General features: G+C 37.5%; 1 protein-coding gene across 2 annotated transcripts in view; it reads left to right on the forward strand.

Moving 5' to 3' along the window:
- Positions 1-22,167, forward strand: part of LOC148829164 (ELKS/Rab6-interacting/CAST family member 1-like) — a 348,267-nt gene that overhangs the window by 123,342 nt on the left and 202,758 nt on the right. For both annotated transcript variants that reach the window (XM_088923624.1, XM_088923625.1), the window contains 3 exons: positions 2,392-2,532; positions 7,924-8,064; positions 17,167-17,360. In XM_088923624.1, the coding sequence (XP_088779750.1) occupies positions 2,392-2,532; positions 7,924-8,064; positions 17,167-17,360 (476 nt within the window). The remainder of the gene's footprint in view (positions 1-2,391; positions 2,533-7,923; positions 8,065-17,166; positions 17,361-22,167) is intronic.

The following is a 22,167-nucleotide window of genomic DNA, read 5'->3' on the forward strand; positions in this document are numbered from 1 at the left end:
TTTTTGTTGTACATCATTTGGCTGGGGGTGTGCAGGGCATGTGGCGGTGAAGGGGGACGATAGCGTTGGCTAGAATCTCCCACCTCCGGCCTTCCCTGACACTAATACAAACCCAATCCTGGGACGCCGTCAGGTGCGTCGGCTGGGAGACCAACCCGACCTGTGGTGCCAGCGTCTTCTCGATCTTCAGATTGGCATGACGAAGTCATGGAAACAACGACACGAGTACACGCACTTTAAACCAGATCATAATAAGATCAGATTCAAAACCTCAATCTATGCAGTGCTTTGTTTAAAAAATGCAGCAGAATATTAAAAACTACACACAGTTTAGGCAGGTGTCATATTTGTCACCTGCAGTTATTTTTCTTTTAAAATCCTTTCACATCTCCATGGTCTTCTTCTACTTGTTGTTGTAGAACCTCTTCCAAAAGACACCACTTCCATTACGTATTTCCTTTTCATTGAACATGGTGCAAACAGCAGAGTACTATGTGAACGAATGACTGACATGAGAAGTCAGTGGCAAAGTGCAAATGGGACTGTTTGCATGCAAGCCTGTGAAAGTCTGGATGTTTTTCGAGCGCAGCCAATCCTGGTATTGCTTGGCCAATAGCACCTTGTCATCAGTTTACAGTTGAGCAGGTGTGAAATAATCCATAGTGTAGCTTCCAGTCGGCAAACCGGTGTACGATAGCACACCTCAAGAGTTCCTCAAGTCTCCCCTGTGGTAGTTTTTAAAGACTTTAGTGAAGAAACTCACACATGCTATATGACCTCATGTGTTACCGAGTTTCATCCAGATAGGATACAGCTTGGATTGTGTCACATCAAGACATCACCTGCAACTCTGTTAAAGTACCTGCATGGCATTGAAAGCATTAAATATACTTTCATCACTAACCATCTGCATTCCACTCCTAATACTCACATCTTATACTACTGTAGGGACTGTGTTTTTCCTTTTAACAGTTTTATTTGCCAGTGTAGGGGCATTTGATGCTCATGCTGCCAAAGACTCTTTTAAACTTTTAAACTGATACTACATTTTTAATATAGTGTGTGTAGTTTGTGCCAAGTTAAGATGCCCCCAGACAGGCTCATATCATAACTGTTTTAATTTAAATGTTTCAGTTGTACTCATAAAAATGGAGTTGAATTACTTTAGGCAGTGAGCATAAGTAACAAACTTTGGCTTTTCATATAACTTTTTGGATACTAATAAGTTCCAAAAGAGCCATATCAATTAGGTACTTTCAATTCCCAGACTATGTAAACCATAATAGAAATGTAAATAAAATCTTGAGATTAATTATGAACTCCAATATTGTGATCTTACATCATTGTAAAAGAGTTGTACTTTTGAAATTAGAAGATGACAAACAGCGAAATGGGCTATCTGCTTTCTTTCAAACTTTAATTTAATTTTATTGTAATCTATACCTTCACCTTGGGATTATGCGGTCATGAGTATGAGCCTTTTTCAATTAATTTAATTGACTTTCCTTAATGCAGCACCTATTGATGCAGTGTAAGTTCATTGCTGGCTGCAGTAAAAGTTACTGTACTTCACGCCAGGTTAGGCTTTCCACCTTTAGCAGCTAGAAGGAAATTGACTTTGTCAGCTCTCTGCTCAAAGTGTATAAAATGACCTCTACCATCTTACTTAATACAATTTTATACATAAGGCCGTCTCTGTCTGCTAGCTGAAGACACATTTTATGAAATTTAAAATACTAAAGTTCATATTAAAACTGGCAGGGAGACATATTCATGCATAATGCTGTCTGGAGAGAATCTGCAACCCAGTCTAGCTGACTAGTGCCAGCAGCCCTGCACTTCAAGGGAGCTGACCTTTTCTGTTGTTTCTCTGCTGATGCAGTGTCAGATTTTTGGAGTGTCTGTACGGTGTTTCTTCTGACTGCTCGTCGTTAACTCTTACATTTTAAAAGGCACTTAAAAATACACTGAATTGAGTATTTAAGGCCTGGTCATTTTTTTTTGTCAAATACGAAGACTTCAGGCATTGTATAAAGTCACTCATCATCATTTTCTTTTAGATGTTAGTAATGGCAATAAAGCTGTTTAAAGCTTTGCCTGCCTCTGCCCATTGTCCTTATTCACAAGGTTTTCTGAATTATTTGATTAAACTGATAGCATAATCAACCTTTAGGACAGGCTCTGGCTGCTAAGGAAGTCATTGATACCCATCTACCTATCCCTCTGTGTATTTTTAATTACTAGCCTGGCTGTGGCCTTGGAGTTTCTGTGCTGTGTACTGTAAAGTTAGGTGAAGGGGAGTCCAGGTGGCAGTGTTTGAAGTGTGTGAACTGCGGGGCCTGTTCAGATGAAGGCTGTGCTGACCGGCTGGGCCGTGTTTTCCTTTTTCAGGAGCGCATCATCGAGCGCCTGAAGGAGCAGCGAGACCGGGACGAGCGCGAGAGGACGGAGGAGCTGGAAAGCAACAGGAAGGAGCTGAAGGAGCTGAAGGAGAAGCTCAGCTTGCTGCAGGGAGACCTGTCGGACAGGGAGGTGGGTACTGACCATGCAGCGGTGCTGCCTCAAGCTGAAGGGATTCAGGGTATAACCTCTGTTTTCACACTAAAAGCAGCTTGTTTCTGTTTCTGCAGGTACAGTTACCTCTCTTCTAGTGAACTGTTTTAGGTTTTATGAAGGGTTACACCAGGAACAGATTTTGATAAACCAAAACTATTATACCAAAACTGCAAAAACTCTTGGTTGGAGTTTCACATTTCGGTGATGTTCAACGAGTAGTTTACCAACAGAGCTACTTTATATGCTTGTGCAGGGATGCTGAAGTCATTAAGTGTGCTACCCAGACAATGAGTTAAAAATGGAAGTGTTACAGTGTAGCTGATTAGTGGTCATAAATGTCTAGTTTAGTTCCCAAACATACATATTATTTGACTTGGAAATACTAGTTTCTCTCCTATCTTCATTCCTTTTCTCCCATTTTCTGGTATATAGTGCATAAGATATATTCTGCAGCAGTCTGACTGTTAAATGCTAAATAATATACCCTTCCTTAATATTAAAAAGGCCACAAATAATGTAAAAGTTTATTTTTCCCCTCTTGCTATGACATTAGGATTATTAATGCAGACTTTATTTTGTATTTATAATAAATAATTTAAATACATTTTAAACAGCTCTTTTCATATCTGAATGGTTCCTTTGCATACATGTTTCTAGATTTGTTATTAGTTTTATTATTTTAAGGCCTGCTGAGGCCTTAATAGTATCATCAAGTTTCTGTGGGAGACTCATATTTGAAAACTAGAATGTCAGGTAAATAAAAAACCTTAATCTGCACTAGAAGAAAAATAACCCTTCTCTTTTTTCATGTTGATATTTAAGACAACAATATTCATGTATATAGAAAATTTAAACTAGAATTGTTGCAATTTTAGAGGACTTGCTTCATTAACCTTATCACCAGAAGATTGTTTTTTTATGTAAGGAGGGTAAAGACTGTGTTCCCTGAGGAATTTAAAAGTGCAGTTTCCCTTACTGTAGCCAGATACACATGAAAAGGAATATTCTACCATGCTTCTCAGTGAAACTTGCAGAAGTCATCTGTCTATAAGTAGCAGACAGTGATGATGTATGCAGCTTCCATTAAAAAAATCAGTCACAGTCACTCTGTGCTGGAGCCCATGTCCTGACAGAAAGATTGATTCTCTGATCCCAGTATTGAGACAGCCCCTCTAATGAAGAATCTCTCCTTCTTCCTGCCCCTTGAACCTTGCTTCACTGCTGAGCCTTTGCCTTTGTATATTGTGCATTGCTACAGTAGCTGATTTCCTGCCAACATATTCTGCGGTTAGCCTCATTTATATTTTGATATCCCCACCACCTACCCATATGGTATGTTTTCACTACATACATTTAATATTGACAAGAAGTCTTGTTGTCATGTGAGAATTTAAACATAAAACCCATAGAGGAGTGGAACAGAAAATCTGGATATAAAGGTCTTGTATCTTGACTTCCTCAGACCTATGTGGTTTCACCCTCTCAAGATTTTTTGTCACATTTTGCAGATCCTGGATTAATCTGAGTAAGATCTGTGGGTCCTTAAATGCTTTTATAAAAAAGTTAAAAATAATTACATCAGCAAATATAGGTAGGTTGAATTAAAAAAAATCTTAAATTTTACTTTGGACAAAGTTACAAAGGCTTTTTTATATTCTGAGGTGGTCTAAATTGAGAGATTTTATTTGCTTCAGAAATATAATGGTAATATTTTGAGCCCATTCTCCAAGATCAGGTATTATTTTTTCATCCCTACCTCTGACATTGTGGTCAGTTTTTTTCTTATTATGCAATAATATCCAAAAATATACAGTATTTACAAATTCCTCATTATATTTGTTGCACTGAGTTGATGGCTTGAGAGTTACTTTAGTTTTTTCTTCATACTAAAAAGTCCAGTGCTCTTAACGTAAAGTAGGAGGCTGGGATATTATTTTTTGACTGCTTGGTAAAGCAGAGGACATTAACGATATTAAAAAAGACCCTTTTGTTGCCTAGAGTTGGGCCTATAATTGAAAAGGCTATGGTCATGTTTTCCTTAAAACACTGAAAAAAAAATGGACCCAGATTTGAAGTGCTTTCTCTTCAATGTGCTCGTGTGGTAACATACAGTACATGTAAACTTGAATACTAAAACTGTGTTATCCTTTTTACTGCTTTAGGAAATTTCCCCTCATCTGTTTAAAGTTAGCACAGTGCTTTCTGTTTCACACTGAATATATCCCAATCATTTTAATACCACTTTTACCATCTCTGCCTCTATAACCTGTTTTTTTACTTAAAACTAGCCATGTTAACAGCAAGAGCTAAGGCAACATTCTTATTGCTGCTTCTTATTCTTGTTAAGTAAGTTATTTTAAGAAATGTCTTCTTTACCAGTATTTGTCAGTTAAATCTTACCATCTTTGGATTTTTTGCCTAATTTAGAAGCATAAATAAAACAGAAGGATTCTGGAATTTGGGTAATGAGTTTTAATTCTTTTTTGCTCATACTGTTGGTTCCTTTAGTTTTATGTAAATTTTGTACCAGCAGATTGAATTGTCAAACATACTATGGGGTCTGTAGCATTTTTTAAATTCACATAATACTGTAGTTAAATATTTGCAGATTTGCACTATTTTGGTTGAGCTAGCAGTGCACTTTTATTTTTAATGTTACGTTTAGCAACTAAGCAGCTTCTGGTTGTGGTTAAACACTTTTTCTCGAAGAAATATCTTGCATTATCGGTCATCCGTGCTAAGAGCAGCTTTGCAGTCTGGCTAGTAAAGAAGCAAAAAAAGGGAGCAGTGTCTGCTTACGGTGTTTTAAGGAGGAAAAAAAAGCCTGTGCTTTTTTAGGTAGTGTTTTATTTTCTGTTTTTGTGGTTTTGCTGTCCGATGCTTGCATTCCTCTCTGCTGTCTGGTCTCCTGTGCGGACTGAAGAGAGCTCCCAGCCAGACCGCCTATGTGTGCCATGAAGCACCAGCCAATGGCAGCCAATAGGACGCCTAACTACACCACTTTCCAGTCAGGTTGAAAGCAAATTTAGATCCGTGAGAAAGTATCACAGTTTCCCTGAAATCCATGTTTAGGGACTTGACGTTTTCCAGAAATCATTCAAAAATGAGACTACAGGCTCTGTTTTGAGTTGAGGTTTTTGTGTACATTGTGTAGGTACCATTTATAGTGTTTTATTTTCAGCTCAGTATATTCTTTCAACTGTACTATAAAATTGTTAGACATCTACATTTATTCCGCCATTTTGGGAGACAAAGATTACACTCTTCCCTGTAATTTTTTATGAAGCTTGTTTTTATTTCATGTAGCATTTGCTTTGCTCTATTAAATAGGTCTGCAAAAAATTATAATTGATTATAAGGCGGCATAGTGATGTAGTGGTTAGCATTACTGTTTTTCAGTGCTGGGGCCCTGGGTTTACGTCCTGAGGTGCTATCTACAGTATGCGAAGTTTGTACCGTATGTACTCCTCGTATTCATGTGGGTTTCCTCTACGTGCTTCAGTTTCCTCCCACAATCCATAGACGTGCTGGTAGGTTAATTAGCTTCTTCAAAAATAAAACAAAAAACAAAGAAGAATTCTGCTCACATTCCCAGGCTATTGTATCATTCCAAGGCAGAACAGTCTGCTCATATTGCACATCTGACAGATTGTAGACTTTCAGTGTTTGGATGGATGCGTTTTGCTTTTCTCAGAGGCACCATTTGTAGACTGACATTGCTCTTAGGCCAAATGGTAGCATCAGCTATATTTTTATGCAAACACCAGTTGCAGTGCACAGAGATACACCATCTACTACTGACCAAACACTCTTTATCAGAAAAACTGCTGTGGGTGTCTTTATGCATTCTTGATTTATAAATGAGGGGTAAAAACACTGCTGAAATTCCTCAGTGAGTTAGTGTCAGCCTAAAGAACAGAACCAGTGCTTGCAAACTCGTAAGGACTGGTGCCCTGTGGGCAGGCATCACTGACGATTTTGAATATTCTCTCCATTAAGCATGTTCTAGAAAGGAAAGAAACTTTGCCTCACACGGGTGCTTTATGAATCATATTTCTATGCTTATTTCCAAATACTTTTCAAGATTATGATAATTGTTGTTTTTGTAGGACCTGTTAAGAGCCTCCTTCTACCTCATTTGGTTGCAGTTAACCTCCTGAGCCAAATACCTTAGTTATTTTCTTAGCATACTCAATGGTACCAATTTTATGGCAAACCAATTTTAAATGCTGTTACCATTTTGTTGGGTAGTCATTTTATACTTGGTGTTTCATACTCTCCTGCTCTTGGTGCAAGAAGCATTTACATATTCTTTCACTTCCTGTTGTTCTTTACATCATTTTAAGTTTTCCCATGAAAATTGTGCATACAAAACCACATCATGTCGTATGTATGTGGACATGAATATATAATACTATTGGGCAACACATCTGTTTGGTATGCATATCAGGAGTTGTTTAAGTGTATGATCCCAACCTAAAACTAACAGGAGGTTTAATGTGGTTTAGAAAAGTATAAATCAGATAAATAGATATGCAGGATATGTAAACATGTCAGTAAGTAGCAGCTCTGTACTTAATCCTTTGGACTTGGTGATGGGGCTTCTTGTCTCAGGGAACTAAGGGTGAAAGCTCTGTGTCACAGTCAGACCGCAGTCAGTTCTGTAACTACTTTGAAAACATTCTGAGATGGCGTTATACCCCCTGTGATTGTGGGGTCCATAGAAGTCAATCTATTTTATATTTGGGTCTCAACAGATGCAGGCACACAGCCATAAGGTAAAAACAGTGCCTTTATTTACATATTTTACACTGCATTAACCTCTAAAAATAGTTATTTTCTAATTCTTTCTATACCTATTCAGCAGTCACTCTGGCCTCTAGATAGATAACCTATCTATAGAACCTCCATCTTGTCTCCACCTGCCAACCTTTTACACCCTATAGCAAGGTGTTCTCATTAAGAATGTATTAGCTCTTGTTGTTCACACAGTCCATCTTATGTTTTAGCATTTCAAATTACTATATGAATAAAAGCAGAATATTCCATTTATGCCTGTTCTCATCTGTGTTAAGTGAAAATTCACAAAATGGGGTGGAAAATGGTTACAAATGTCTAAAGCTGCTAAGAAAAAGGTTCTGATATACAGTACGACTGTTCCATTTCAGCATCCTGCATATACATTTTTTGCAACTTGTAATGATATGTATTGTTTGTAGTTGTTCAGGATTTGCTCCAAATGTGTAAACAGTTTTTTATGATATTCACGTTACAGCCAGATAACATCTGTAGCTTCTCTTTCTGTAACAATTCCACATTTGTAACGAGTCCGGTCGTTTTATTTTTCTGTCTCTTCAACCCTCACAGACATCTCTGCTGGATCTGAAGGAGCATGCCTCCTCCCTGGCCTCCTCTGGCCTCAAGAAGGACTCCAAGCTGAAGAGCCTGGAGATCGCGCTGGAGCAGAAGAAGGAGGAGTGCCTCAAACTAGAAAACCAGCTCAAGAAGGTAACGGTGGCCTGTAAAACATATCTGTTGAAAAGCTCATGAGACAACTATTTTCCACCGCACAGGAGATTTCACAGCATGGAGGTGAAATCCATGTGAGGTCTCTTGTTGTGTTGTAAGACTAGGCATTTATGTTCCCTTTCCTGCTGCCCTGTTCGTATAAGGGTTTGCCACTGTAGAAAATCCAGTTGAGGGGAGGAGTGAGCTTGAGTGTGCTAACACCGTTGTGGACACAGCAGCCCCACACCTCACACCCTCGGGGACAGTGAGGGGAAGTTGTTTGAAACAACACGCAGTACTTTTCCTACTCACTGCTCACTTCTGACAGGATTAATTAGAGCCCGAGTTCAGAGTAGTAGAGGAGAACATGGTGTCAGTTGGTATTAGCACACCTTTCTACATTACTTTACACTGAGAGGGAACACTCTGAGTTAACAGGGTTCAGTTGCAGTTACACAAACCTAACAATTACAGTGTTTTATTGTACATCATGTTTTTTCTTACAGGAATGTGAGAAGACTTGAATGTTTTGCCATGCACAGGTGCTTAACTAGAATTAGCTGCTGTACTTTCATACCAGTCAGTTTCAGTGATGTATCTGGGGCAGAGTGCCTAGTGGATAATAGAGTTCGGTTTTGAGCTGCTTTGAATATACCTGCGCTTTTACAGCGCTAAGTACACAATTAATCAAATCAAATAGCACATCTTGCAGCTGCTATTTTCCACTGCTCTGAGCCCCTAGCTTTCTAACTTAGAAGGTTCAGAACAAAAGGTCAGATGTTAGTTCAGCTGAAATTTCATTTGAATCAGAGTTAGAGGAATAGGCAGGATGCACATGTATTCAAGTCATTTGGAAACAATTTTTAAATATAAGTTTTTGCGTAGCCATTTTAACTTTAACTTGAACAACAATAGTTAAAGTATTATTTATAGAAGTATTGTTTTACATTGCTGCAGTGAACAGTATTGAATATATGTTCTTTAAAAACAGTAGGACTCATGAGCTATATGAAACAGTCTTTTAAAGGGCGAGGACTGTTGTATTGGGGTTTGCATAACATTTGCCAACCTTTGTCCATTCTAATATATACAGCATAAAGAATTGCCTACTGTGAACGTTGTTTCTTTTTTTATGTAGTTTTGGACATACAAGTATATAAAACCTTTGAAACCCTTTTCTTCCTTTATTTTTTTTACTGGAAGGAGGAATATAAAGAATATCTCTTTCTATAGTATGGTGTGGATTTTTCCCAGGAATTGTTAATCTTAAGTAAAAATAATAAGTTAATATTTCAAAGCACTACTGATTTTCTAAAGTCACAGAAAATGCTAGCATACGATTCGAGGGGGATCTAAAACTCATGCCTGTTTTAAACCAATCAGTGTCCATTAATTGTTTGAATAACTAAATTTTATAACTTAGAATTAATAATTATACTGATAATATACTGATTATAAGTGCAAGCCTCAGTCATCTCATTGCAGTCTTCTGGAATGGATCCATGATTGTTGTGTCAATATACTGTATAGCATATGGTTGCTTTTTGTTGTATTTGACCATATCCAGTGTCATAATTACTGCTTGTCTTTATTTCCAGAGGATGACTTTATTGTAGTCATTGTTTCTCTCTGTTTACCTTCTCTCTTCTCTCCTCCTGCCTATCTCTTCCCCCTGTTTGTTCTCTCCTGAAGCACACTGAGCTCATCTCAGGCCATCCTCCTACACTTGTAAGTGCATCGTGTTCTGAATTGCCACTGCAAGCTCAGTCCGTCCCATGACTTGGGGTGTGTTTGTGCTTGCATGGGTTGGTCCTGCACCCCTCCCTCACTCCTCTGTGTCTGTCTTGGTGTGTGTGACTGTGCCCGTGCTGGACCTGTGCCATCAGATCTCACTCGCTATCTTAGTTAATAAGTATGGAAGCAATTTGTGTCCCAGTGAACTATCATGTAACCTGATATCAGAAGAGTTGGGAACAACTCTCCATTAGCCACTTCACAACATGCCATTCGTGTTCAAAGCAGTTGAAATACCCAGGTTAAAGCAAAGTTTATGCTGATCAGCCCAGTTTTTGAGTGACACAAGGTCTTCTCTGGATGGCAGCCTATTTAAATAAGCGAATATATTAGCTAGCAGGAAGGGACGAAAAAAACAGTTGTGTCCAATGAAGTTTTTTATGTCTACTCTGTTTTATCACTAGGGATTATCTTCAAAAGCTTTATTGAAATGGTAACATAAACTTGGCAAATTTAAGACCATTCTGGTTTTCTTCAGCATGGGCGAATCTGTAAAATCTATGCAAAGACCAAACGGAATGGTTTTGCTAAATGGCAGAAAAGGCTGTCATGATGTTTCACCATCTGGATTTTGATTCACGGGGAAAAAAAAGGAGGCATCATCCATTGGAGACCCAGATGAATGTGATTTGAAATAATCATTGCTGTATCATTTGAGTCCCCATGAGCTTTGGATAGAGCTTTCATCATACATGCTGACAGAACTTGAAAACACAGTATCCTGATCAAAATATGATGGAAACAATTCAGTATCCTTTTTTGGAAAGGAGAATTGGAGTTTGCAGCACATATTACTATCTGTAATGAGTAGGGTGATTTATAGTAGAAAAAACATTAGGAAAAAGGCCTGTATCAGTATTGATTTTTTTAGTTTTCTCCTTTAAATTAGAAATTGACGTGCTGCAATTGGACGCTTGCCATGCCTCCAACATAAACTTGTTTGCATACCTTTTTCAAACTCTGCATCCAGAAGAAGCACATTTTTGTAGACATCATTAGTAATCTTACGTTTGTGAGTTTCTGTGCATAAATCTGTCCAGTGTGTGTTCAAGTCAGAGTACAAGACGGTGATCTCTACAGTACTATGTAAGGTGTTGGCAAAGATGACCCCCCCCCCTCCCAGAAATTTGTCAAAGCTAATTGCAACAGAATTCCATTAAGAAGATGCTGCACAATCTTTGTAAATGTTTTGCTTATTAAATGTACCTCCGAATTGCTGTGTAGATGGAGATTCACTGCAAATAAAGGAAAAGTTCTTTTACCTCCAGTATTTATTTTCTGCTTGAGGTAGTGTTAAGTGTACGTATTGTTTAAAAAAAAACAATACTAGTAAAGAGAAAATATTTGCGTTGCTTCCCTAAAGTAAATGATACCATTTGCTTTGTGCTGCTAAGGAAGTCTCTAAGGGAATAGCTCTTAAGATTAAGAATTGTGCTTCCTGCCTTGCTGCTCTGCTTTCCTTCTAGCTTTCTGCAAAGGCACAACTATATTAAAATCTTTCTCTCTACAGCACCCAAAGACTTATTGTTTCAATAAAACAAATCAAGAAGTGTGTCTGCTTCATTTCAAATTTGAAAATCTTAAATACTTATTATGTTGCCAAAATAAATTTAAGGTCTTCCAAAATCCCCTATTTTTCTCTATTTTCTATTCTCTAAATCCCCTTGTCAGAATGAGTCTGTCCAGCAGCAAATACTTATATATATTACTAATGTGCAGTTTAGGTGATTTATTGCAGTTTGTGTGTTTCAGAGAGAAATAAATATTAAAAAAGTTATAACAGAAAGGAAAAAGACCCATTTTTGTGCCTTAAAATAATTAGGTAGGACACCTTACTGGGGGATTAGGAATTTTAAAGGTTGTCTAATAATTTCAAGATCTCAGACATTTAATAAAAACAACAAGTATGTGCTTGATTGGTATCTGCAGCTCATGTGACTTTAATAATGTTGTGTAAAAAATAATAAAACCCTCTGGTTTCCATTGATTATTAAAACACTTAATCATAAAAGCTCTTGAAATACTAAGCCCCACAGATGAAACCGCATTATTCAGGCTTTTATTATTCCACCTTGTTTTTAGAATGAAATTTAAGAAGCTAGTTTCCAGGCTGTTCCATGTTCCTAAGGTGTACAGTACTTTTAGATCGGGCTCAGGTTCCACACAATCTAGAATCACCTCGTACATCAAAAAAAGAAAGCACTTTATTCTTTTACCAGTGGCAAAAGTGGCAGAACAAAAAAGACACTTATAAAACTAAGATATATTTACCCTGCTACACTTTTTAGTAGCATGTGTGTAAGTTTTGATTGTTGCACTCACCATCACAATCAAAATTTGCACCAGGACTGGAAAAGAGGATATTCTATCAACTAGTGTTAGTTCATTGTGTATTACAACAGGCAGGTAGGAGACATATAGTGCAATATATATATAGTTCTTATATGTGAGAATATAAGAAAAGTATAAATGAGAGGAGGCTATTCTGCCCATCTAGCCTTTTTGGGTAGTTAAAAGCTACAGTGATTTATTTGAGGATCTCATATATTGTAGCCATTTTACCCAACCAGCACTATGACTTAATAACATAGCTTGTTCCATACTCCCAAAATCTGAAATAACTTTATTCACAGATTAAAATGTCTTTTCATGTAGTTTTAACTTGTGGCCCCAGGTTCATATTTCACTGTTGATACCGACGAAGCATCCTAGGTTGACCACATGGTTGAGCCTTTTCTCCAGTCAGGCCAAAGGCATTCCAGGCCACCTGTCGGAGATGCTTGAGATATCTGGAGAGCAAGCAGAAACTTATCTACACTCCTTTACGTCTGATTTATTATAGGCCAGCTTTCCGCAAGATGAAAAGGTGACCAAACACTGGCTGGCTACGTCACCATTACTTAATCAAGTTCTCACAGTTGTTGACCTAAAAGGTGCTGCATTTCGATGGGTTGGTGATGCCAGTCACCTCAAGCCTGTGAAGCACTTTGGGTGCTATAGGAAAGTGTGTTTTATATTTTTAGCTTTGACAGTAGTGGAAATATTATTAGCATCAAGAGCAATAGAAGCAGCCAAAATAGAAACTTTTCTTTAACAAGATATGAAGGCACAGGTGGATCTTTTTGGATAAGTTAGTTGAAAAAGCATGACCAGTCTTAGAAATTAAGGAATGCTTGTGTTGAATGCTTGTGTCAATTGAGTGACTGTTTTTATGCATCTGTTTTACTGAATCATTCATTATTCTTTTGTCTGTTCATGAATTTGAGACTTGACATCTTGATTACTGCTTTAGCATGTCGTGTATTCAAGGTGAAGTCAAAGACAGGTTTTTGTGAGTTTTAAGAAATATGCAAGCACTCAATGACATAATGTGATTTTTACTTTTTTTTAATTGGATGAGCTCATTTCTGTGTACACAGTTTGTAATGTACACAGTTTGTTTATCAGCTGCAGTAGTAAGCTCAGCCCACTCTTCCAGAGTGCTGGCTAAACGTTGTGAGCAGAAAACATGAATGCCCTGCAAATTTATCTTTCCATTCACCTTTCCATGTTTACCCAGTTGTTTGCCCCCAAAACTATTTTGTGTCTTTTATTACTGTGCCAAATCCAAATATGTTATAAACTTAATAGTACTACCCAAGAAGATCAAAACCAATAAATATTGCTTGCCTTCACAAGGTACACACCACAGGGGAATGAAAATAAGCTAATGAAAAGATTAATATATTTTCCATAGGTTTCTGCTGTTGTGTCTTTACTCCCAATTAGACTGTTACTGCGTAGTTGACACTTCAGATTTTCATGTACATGTTCTTCAAGAGGGCAGCATGATGGTGCAGAGGTAAGCATTGCTACCTTGCACTGCTGGTCTATCTGCATGGAGTTCACAGGTTCTACCCTTGTCCATGTGGGTTTCCTCTGGGTACTCTGGTTTCCTTCCACAGTCCAAAGACATACTAGAACAGTACAATATAGTACTTCAGAACAATTGGCCCTAGAGTGTGTGTCTGTCTGTCCTGTATAGCATATAACACTGTATAACACTGTCCTTGCACCCAGTGTTTGCCGGGATAGTCTTTGGCTTTCTCGCCACCCTAAATTGGAAGAAGCGGTTGGAAAATGGATAAATGGATGCTCTTCAAGAAAGGAAAAAAACCCCAAAACAATGTGTGGTTAAGGTGTATGAGGTGAAATGCTTATTTTATCATGTTCTCAGTAGTAACTATTTTTTTTATTCTTGTACTGCCTTTGACAAGTGTAAGTTAAGAAGTCAAGTGATTTCAAATGATTAAATAGTGTCAAAGAAAACTCTTCACTCAGGTTAGGTGTGGTCAAGCAGAGTCCTTTATTCCTGCGCATGGGGAGATATTATCATGCAGATCTGAGAGCAGCCCCTCATACAGATCTGTGAGTAACCTCTCCAACGAGATGAGTTTTATACAGCAAATTCACACAGGAAAGCTCATTCTAAATTTCCATATTAGGAGTTGTTTTTTTTTCTCTACAAGCATTTCTTTGTAATTGACCATTTTATTCTTAAGAAGCAATTTTGCCTTGTATATTAGACAAAAGGAAGTGTATAAATAAAAGGTGTGGAATTTAACTAGACATTCTGCAGTTTCTAGCATTAGCATCAAAACATCAAATAATATGCTTGCAATTGTTTTTTCATACTGTTGCTAGGTAAAAACACTTTAAAAAAGGTAAATGCTAAAAGTCTTCCTCGATGGGATGTTCACGGTTGATCATATTTGCCATTATTGCTATCTTAGTTTGTTTATAGGGATAAGCCATGGACAAATGAAGATCTGAAAAGTTAATTCCAAAGATCTTAAAAACAAGGACTGTGTTGTAGAGCTGCTGCTGTTATTCATTAGGACCCTAAACATTTTTCAGACAGGAGGGGACCCTACGATCTCAGATGGTTTGGCAATTGTGCTCACAAGCATTTTTTGTGTCAGCAGCTCCATAACACTCATATTGTGCATGGAAAATGGTGATAGTTATAAATTATTATGGACAGCATAATATGGTGGTGCCCAGTTTCATTTATAATAAATAGCTGACCCACAAAAGCTTTTTGAAACTTCACAGGGTTAGATGTTTTTTTAGATTAGTTTTCAGTAAACTCACATGACTTGTGATTAGGTATATCTTGGCATTTCGTAAAGGTATAATAAGGTAGTGTTGCTTTCAGTCAGCATTCTCTTTAAAATTGTTTATTGAGTTTAGCGTGTGTGGAAACCCATGGAAGAATATTAAAATATTACGAGAAAAGTTAGTGAGTTGTTTGAGGGGAAAAAATTCCAAGAACTACCACAATACCAGTACCTCTGACAGGAAGGTGACCTCAGAATGTCTATTTTTTCCCCCTGCAGACAGAATTTCTCCTTGGATATGCAGGACAACAAGCTGTAAAATAGTAAATGCAGTCATAACCTTCGCCCAGCTTCACAGACAGCATTATTTGGCACCTTCTATGGAAATCTCTGTGGCTCTTCACAGACTTGAAAGTGCAAATTAAAGCCCTTAAATGTTGACTTGAAAAATATCATTAATAAAAAAAAAAGACTTTCTGGTGTTTGGGAACAAATACATAAACTCTGGCTTATGTTAATGGTACCTGGCAAGAAAATGTGTACCTGGAACTCGAAAGGACTGAACAGTACCTGTCTGAAAAAAGCTGCACTCAACTAATTTTAAAGGTTTCTCGGTGCCTGCAAATTATGATCAGGTTGTAGGGAAAAAAGACATTTCAGTTATGTGAACATTTGCCATTTGACTCAAACACCGTAACCTCAAAAGATACAGGGGTGTGGATTTATTAAACTTTGAAGAAGGAGTAGAAGAGAAAAATAAATTTACAATAAGTTCACTTAGAAATTGATTATTGGTATATTTCATTTCTTAATAAACCATAAAACCACTAGGGTCCAGAACTCTTGGAGTGATTTATTAATTCACAGAATTAAGAAAAATATATATATATTTGCTGCACAATAAAAAAAAAATCTTATTAAAATGCTGTAATAGTTAGTTGAGTTGAGTGTTTTCTGTGTCTTTTGTACTAACCTTTAAACATTCTTGGAGTGAGTACTGTAAGACGTACATCTCATTGTCCTCTTTGAAATGTGTTAATGGCAATATGGGTTTGATTTGCAGGGTTTTGCTGTCTAGCGTCACTGTGATTTACTGTGAACTGGCAAAGCCCATTGTAAATTAGCTTAAGTGAAATGTTTTTTCACTTCAGTTTAAGAAACTGTATGGAAATTAGAAAACAACTAATAACTGAATAATTGGTTTGAAAAACCTTTCTCTGGCACACCTTATTGCTAAAGCTCCGCATAATTATAATCATATTTTCTTAAGGCCTTGAGACATAAAACACTGATCACTTATTCAGTGTCTTTCTTTTTCCTTGGACATATCACAGAGCCCTGGGTTTTATTGTTTATTTAATATCTTTACCCATGGCAACTCATTAAGAATCAATTTGTTTGTAAAACGAAGACTCACAGTTTCACATGTGACTTAACTGCCTGGTGCTGTAAGCAAAGTAAAATACTGCGATATGATTCTCAGATAATGTGAGCCATAACCTGTTGAAATCAGCAGGGTATAATACAACATAGTAAAGGGCAAGATGATATGTCAAAACAAAAAAGCAAAGCAAGTTTTAATCAGGCTTTTACTTGCTAGACTAGTAACAACCTGTAACAATAGGAGGACCTGTAGTAAATGTAGTGTAGTTGTTTTTGTTTTGCTACCATTGTTTTTACTGTGTCATTAAATGTACAGTAGTTAAGCCACAGACTATTGTTCACATTACTTTTTAAAAAGTTGGACTGTCTTCAGTATTCCCTTTCAGCTATATGTGGACTGTAACAGTGACATTCTCTCTAGAGGACCCTGAATTGGGGTTGGTCCAGCTTTGCACAGATCTGCTTTCATTAGTGAATTCTGTCATTTGTTTCATTCAGACACACCATGCAAAAGACCTTTTGTGTTTAATTTTGGATGCATTTTAGCTGGGTGCAAAGAATATAATATTGATAAAGTTCAGACTAGTTGCAAACCATGGGTCTTGGCAACGACTCTGGAAAATAACGTGAATGGAAAATAGAGAAAGATTAGAACTGAGAGCACACTAACAATATCTTGTGGACAAAGGAAAGATATTTTTCCATCTTTATTCCGACACACTGTTCAGTTTCAGACTGCTGGAGACTGGACTCCATGAGTGAAAGGCTTCTGTCATCCACCATGGGGGCTCCTTGACTGAACGTTTTCTCCCACCCTTCCCCGTAGGCCCAGGATGCTGCCATGGAGGCGCGGGCAAGCACAGAGCTGGCAGAGCGCATCCAGGCCCTGGAGAAGGAGGTGGCACGGCACCGCGAGGAAGCCAGCAAGGCCCAGGCCGAGGTGGACCGCCTGCTGGAGATCCTGCGTGAGATGGAGAATGAGAAGAATGACAAAGACAAGAAGATTGCCGAGCTGGAGAGGTAGGAAGATCTGACCCCTGTGTGTCTGAGTGTGTGGATGTGGGGGTCATGTGAGTGGTGTTTGAAGCACTTTGACACTGTTCCAGTAGTCTTTTCACCACGATAGAAGGGAATCTGTGCTTTTCATGTTTGGATTTGATCCCAACACCAACATTAGCATTCCAGTTCTTGTGAAAATCTTCAGCTTCTACATCACAGACTTCAAACACCTTTAGTTGTTGAGTTATTTCTGCTGTTTTAGTGCTTCACTTTAGAATCTCTTGTTGCAAACGCAAACTACAGCTTACTGCATATGTACCGCACGTCAAGCAATATCAGTTCACCCACCAAAGGTATTTTACTTGTTTTACTTCTGAGCAAAGAACAAGCAGATCAATAATTGCCTTACTTTTGAAGTGAATAAAAGATCTTTACAGAAGCTGCTTTTTACCTCTGTGATGTTGTCTAATGTGATGACGTACAACTGAGTTGTTTTTTATGACCTCTTTGGGCCTTTTTCTCTTAGGTTCAGAATTATGTATCTCTGCTCAGGGGCAACAATCAGGTGTGCTATATTCTGTCCATAATCAGTATAACTTAAGAAAGGTCACGAATGAGGTCATCTGGCCCCTTGCTAACAAAAATTGATTAGTTGCTAATAGTGAACAAAGGGCAATGCAGGTAATGGCTTTTTTTATCACTATATAATTGTTTTAGTTCGTGCCAGCCTTTGCTTGGAGGTGTTACTAGGCTGAAGGATTTATAATAAAATATGTATTTCGTTATGAGCTTTAGACAAGAAATGAGTGCCAAACCAAAGACAGAGGTCTTATACTGGCTTTTAAACACAGAAACAGTTTTTGATACAATAACAGAATTAATTGAATAGAAAGGAAGCTTGACTAAAAGAACTGCTCTCCGCAATTTGCAGTGTTCCCCTACCCCCCATCTCTGATCTAATTGAAAGTTTTAGTTCATCTTTTCAAGCGGAGACACTTATTAATCATTTCTTGCCTTTTCCCTTCTGTTTCCATGACAGCAGTACCTAGACTACGTGTATTGTTGTTTAGTACACATTTATATACAGGCAAACTCACTAAGAACAGGCCTTGTAGTGTAGGTTAAATGAAACAATTAAAACGCTAAGCGGCAAGTCAATTTCACTGTTATAATGCATCTTTTAAGAAATATTCACGTTACAGTGGTTTTTTTCAAAAGAGCCAGTACAGCTACTGTATGCTCATGCTTTTGTAAAAAAAACCAAAAACCTTTGCAGCAGAAAGAGCAAATCTTGTCATTATAATTTTATGCGCTTTTCCTGCTGAAAAAGTGACTAAACATTACAGACCTTACAGTTCCTTATTTACAGTTACAGTTACATTACAGTTACAATTACAGTTCCTTATTTACAGTACAATGAGGTTCTGTATTTTAGCATGTGCTCTATATTAACACTGACACATCACTGGACCATCAACAACACGGGAGCTGAAAGCAGCACTTGAGCAGAACAGGCAGGGCAGTAGCTCCTTGTTTGGCACAGTGCATTTGAAATGTTAAAATCTGGAGCAGAGCTGTCCAACCCTAGCCCTGGAAGACTGGTGCATCTGCAGGTTTTCTGTGTCTCACTAAGTCCCAAAGAGCAGGAGAAGCTGATAAATTGGTTCAGTTAAGCCAGTAACCATCTGATTTAGCTCATTAAGAGCTGAGTTGGAATGCAAACCTACAGACAACACAGACCCTCTAGGACCAAGATTGGACAGGCCTGATCTAGAGAATGCCAAGACTTAAAAAAACATTGTAGTGAGAGCTGAAAGTTAATATTAGGGTTCCTTTTGTTCTTTGTTTGTTCTTTCTAATGGATTTGAAATGATTGCATTCTAAATTAGTTTTGAGAGAATGCAATCAAAGGAGCTCATTCTGTCGATTTTAATGAGCCTTTCAGTGATGATGCAAAAAAAAAAACTGCCCACAATTTGCTTATCAACAAAGCAATTGCACCCGTGTTTTGTAAATTGCAAGTTCTGAGTTGCAAGGAACAGGTGTCAAGTTCACAGCATGGATCATGAATGACCGCATTCATTAGTCTCAGAGGTCTAAAGGTTTGTCAGCTCTAAATCTCAGAAACGGACTAAAATAAAGAAAGAAATGTTCCTTTAGTTGTATGTTTTTGAAATATGGATATGTGGGATGGAGGAAATAGAAACAGAAATCAAAAAAGCCCTTTTCAAAACTTCACCACTTTTTTCCATTTATATGTTTTATTCATTTCATTCCATTTTGGAATACCAGATAGTTTAGACAGAATTTTTACTTTTTATCATCCTTGTTTAAGCAAGAATATTTGAACACATTTCAGTATTAGTGAACATAGCTACAGTATGTGAAATAAAAAAGAGAGCTTAATGACTGTTCATTGCAGTTATTAAAGGTAGGCACACTGGAGAGAAGTAGAAACCAAAGACACTGCACACAGTTTTTTAATAAGCTAAACATATATGTACTGTATGTTTCTGAGTCATTTGCGTAAAGCCAAGGTTTGTATCCAAACGTGTTTGAAAAAGTAAACCTTGTGTGTAGAATAAAAGCACACATTAAGTTCTAAAGTATTATTCTTAGTCTGTAAAGTGTGATAAGTGCAATTGGCTTCATATTTGAAGTTGAAACCTTCAAAAGCTGAAGACACTAAGGGTTTTTTGTGGTTCAGCCAGTAAGCGTGCTTGCTCAGAGGACAGAACAAACTCAGTAAATCCAGATGTAACAGGTTTGAGCCTGGCTATTGTCAATGGATAACTGTAATTTGGATTTCCCAAGTAGCAGCACATTATACTGTAGGCTGAGCACCATCAGGGTTGGGTGGGGTTAAGGTAGCTACAGTGACTGCCGTGCCTGTGAGCTACTGATGCTGCCAAACGCCAGTAACGAGTATGTCATATGGCAAATTTACATTTTCAGAAGTCTTTTGAAAAGTTAGTATTTCTGAGGGATTCTAATATCACAAGTGGTAAGCATTCAAGGAAATGCATGTATTTGTATTCAGAACTGATTAATATATAAAACAACAGTATACATAGGGGATGAAAGTTCAGGTACATAGATCTGTCTTATGACTGCTGCTGTTTGGAATTTATATCATTGATCTAGATGCCGGCATAGTTAGTAAATTAATCAAATTTAGAGATCACACCAGTTCAGGAGGATCAGCAAACAGTCTAAAAGCAGCAAACGAAATTCAAAAAGATTTTGATAAAATCTGAAACTGGGAAAGTGCCTGGCAGATGATATATAATGTAGATAAATGTAGGGTTTTGCATGCAGACAGCAAATATAAACTATAAAAAAGTCTGCAGAACCAACTTATAAAAAAAACTTTTTATTTTGGCATTTTTACATCTTGTAGACACTGCGGGAAAGCAACAGAAAGAACAAACAGAATGTTAGGATTTACTGTATAGTTACGTATAGAAATTAAATAGTGATACTGTATGTTACAACTGTACACTATTAAGATCTCATTTATAATAAAGTGTTGAAATTTAGTCACCCTAATTGGTCCAAATAATATTACTTCTTTAGAATCAGTCCAGCAAAGAACAGCCAGAAACATTCCAAGGCTTGAAAGAAAGTCTTGCACTAACATGCTAAAAGAACCAAATATTTTTAGTCTCTAACAGAGAAGACTCCAAAGGAACCTGATTTCAGTATACAGAGTCCTTAGAGGCATTGACCGAGTCAGTTTAGTGAGCTTCTTCAGAATCAACACTCAAATGTGGACGAGAGGACACAAGTGGAAACTATAGGGATGTGCATTTAAAACTCGCAACAGGAGAAACTTTTTTTACACAATGGAATCTTGCCTGTGGGAAACCGGAACAAGCTACCCTGCTGCGTTGCAAAAGGTGATACTCTGGCAGCATTCCTGCTTGCTGCATGTCCGAATGATAAATGGGTCTAACAGGTGGGCTTGTCAGAGGACTGCCTCTCAGATCCTCATGCAATTCATATGGGCTGTAGAAATTAAGTCAAGCTGATTATTTAAAAACAGTCAAGTTGACTATTTCCAAAATGTACAAAATAATAAAATAGGTTAATGTCATTGTACTTTTGCATATACAGCCATCTTTACATCTTCCGTTTAGCTTGATTTTAACTGACATTTTGTAAAGCAGTGATTTAGTTCATTCATTCTCAAACATGGTTTAAAATGTTACAAAATCAAAAAAATAAAAGTAGAAGTCTTTACTATTGTTACAGCACTATTAATAGCATAGCTAACAATACTTGAAAGTGTAAATATAGCATAGTAGAAAGATTTCAAACTAGAGGTGGTCATTTGGCCCATCTTGCATGTTAGTTTAGTTTAGTTTCACCTTTTCCTGAAGGAGCCGGGGTCTCAACTGTTGGTTCCTGATACCCACGTCACTTTGTGTATAGAACTTTTTTTGTAATCTAATTGAAATGGAATTAGGGACATTTCTTTTCCACTTGTGACCCTCTGTCTGTTTCATTACTGAGTGTGGAATAGTGCCCTTGGCTGGCCCTGTCTGTAACCCACTAGGATTGTATCCACTTTATTCATCTCGCCTCTTAATTGCCTGTGTTTTAGGCTGAGGAGATTTAGCTCCTTTAATGTGTGTAGATGACAAGTCAAATTCAGAACATCGGAGAAGACAAGGCCTCACTCACATAAATTTGTCTTATGTTTGTCATCATAGTACGATCAGTTCTGAGTTGTGTTGGGTGAATGGGTTCTGTTCTTTCAGTGTTACATAATGCAAGATTATTTACAACAGCTTAACTTCTTGCCATGTGATGTAATTATTGATGA

The sequence above is a fragment of the Atractosteus spatula genome, chromosome 8, assembly GCF_055471065.1.
Source record: "Atractosteus spatula isolate fAtrSpa1 chromosome 8, fAtrSpa1.hap1, whole genome shotgun sequence".
Lineage (NCBI taxonomy): Eukaryota > Metazoa > Chordata > Actinopteri > Semionotiformes > Lepisosteidae > Atractosteus > Atractosteus spatula.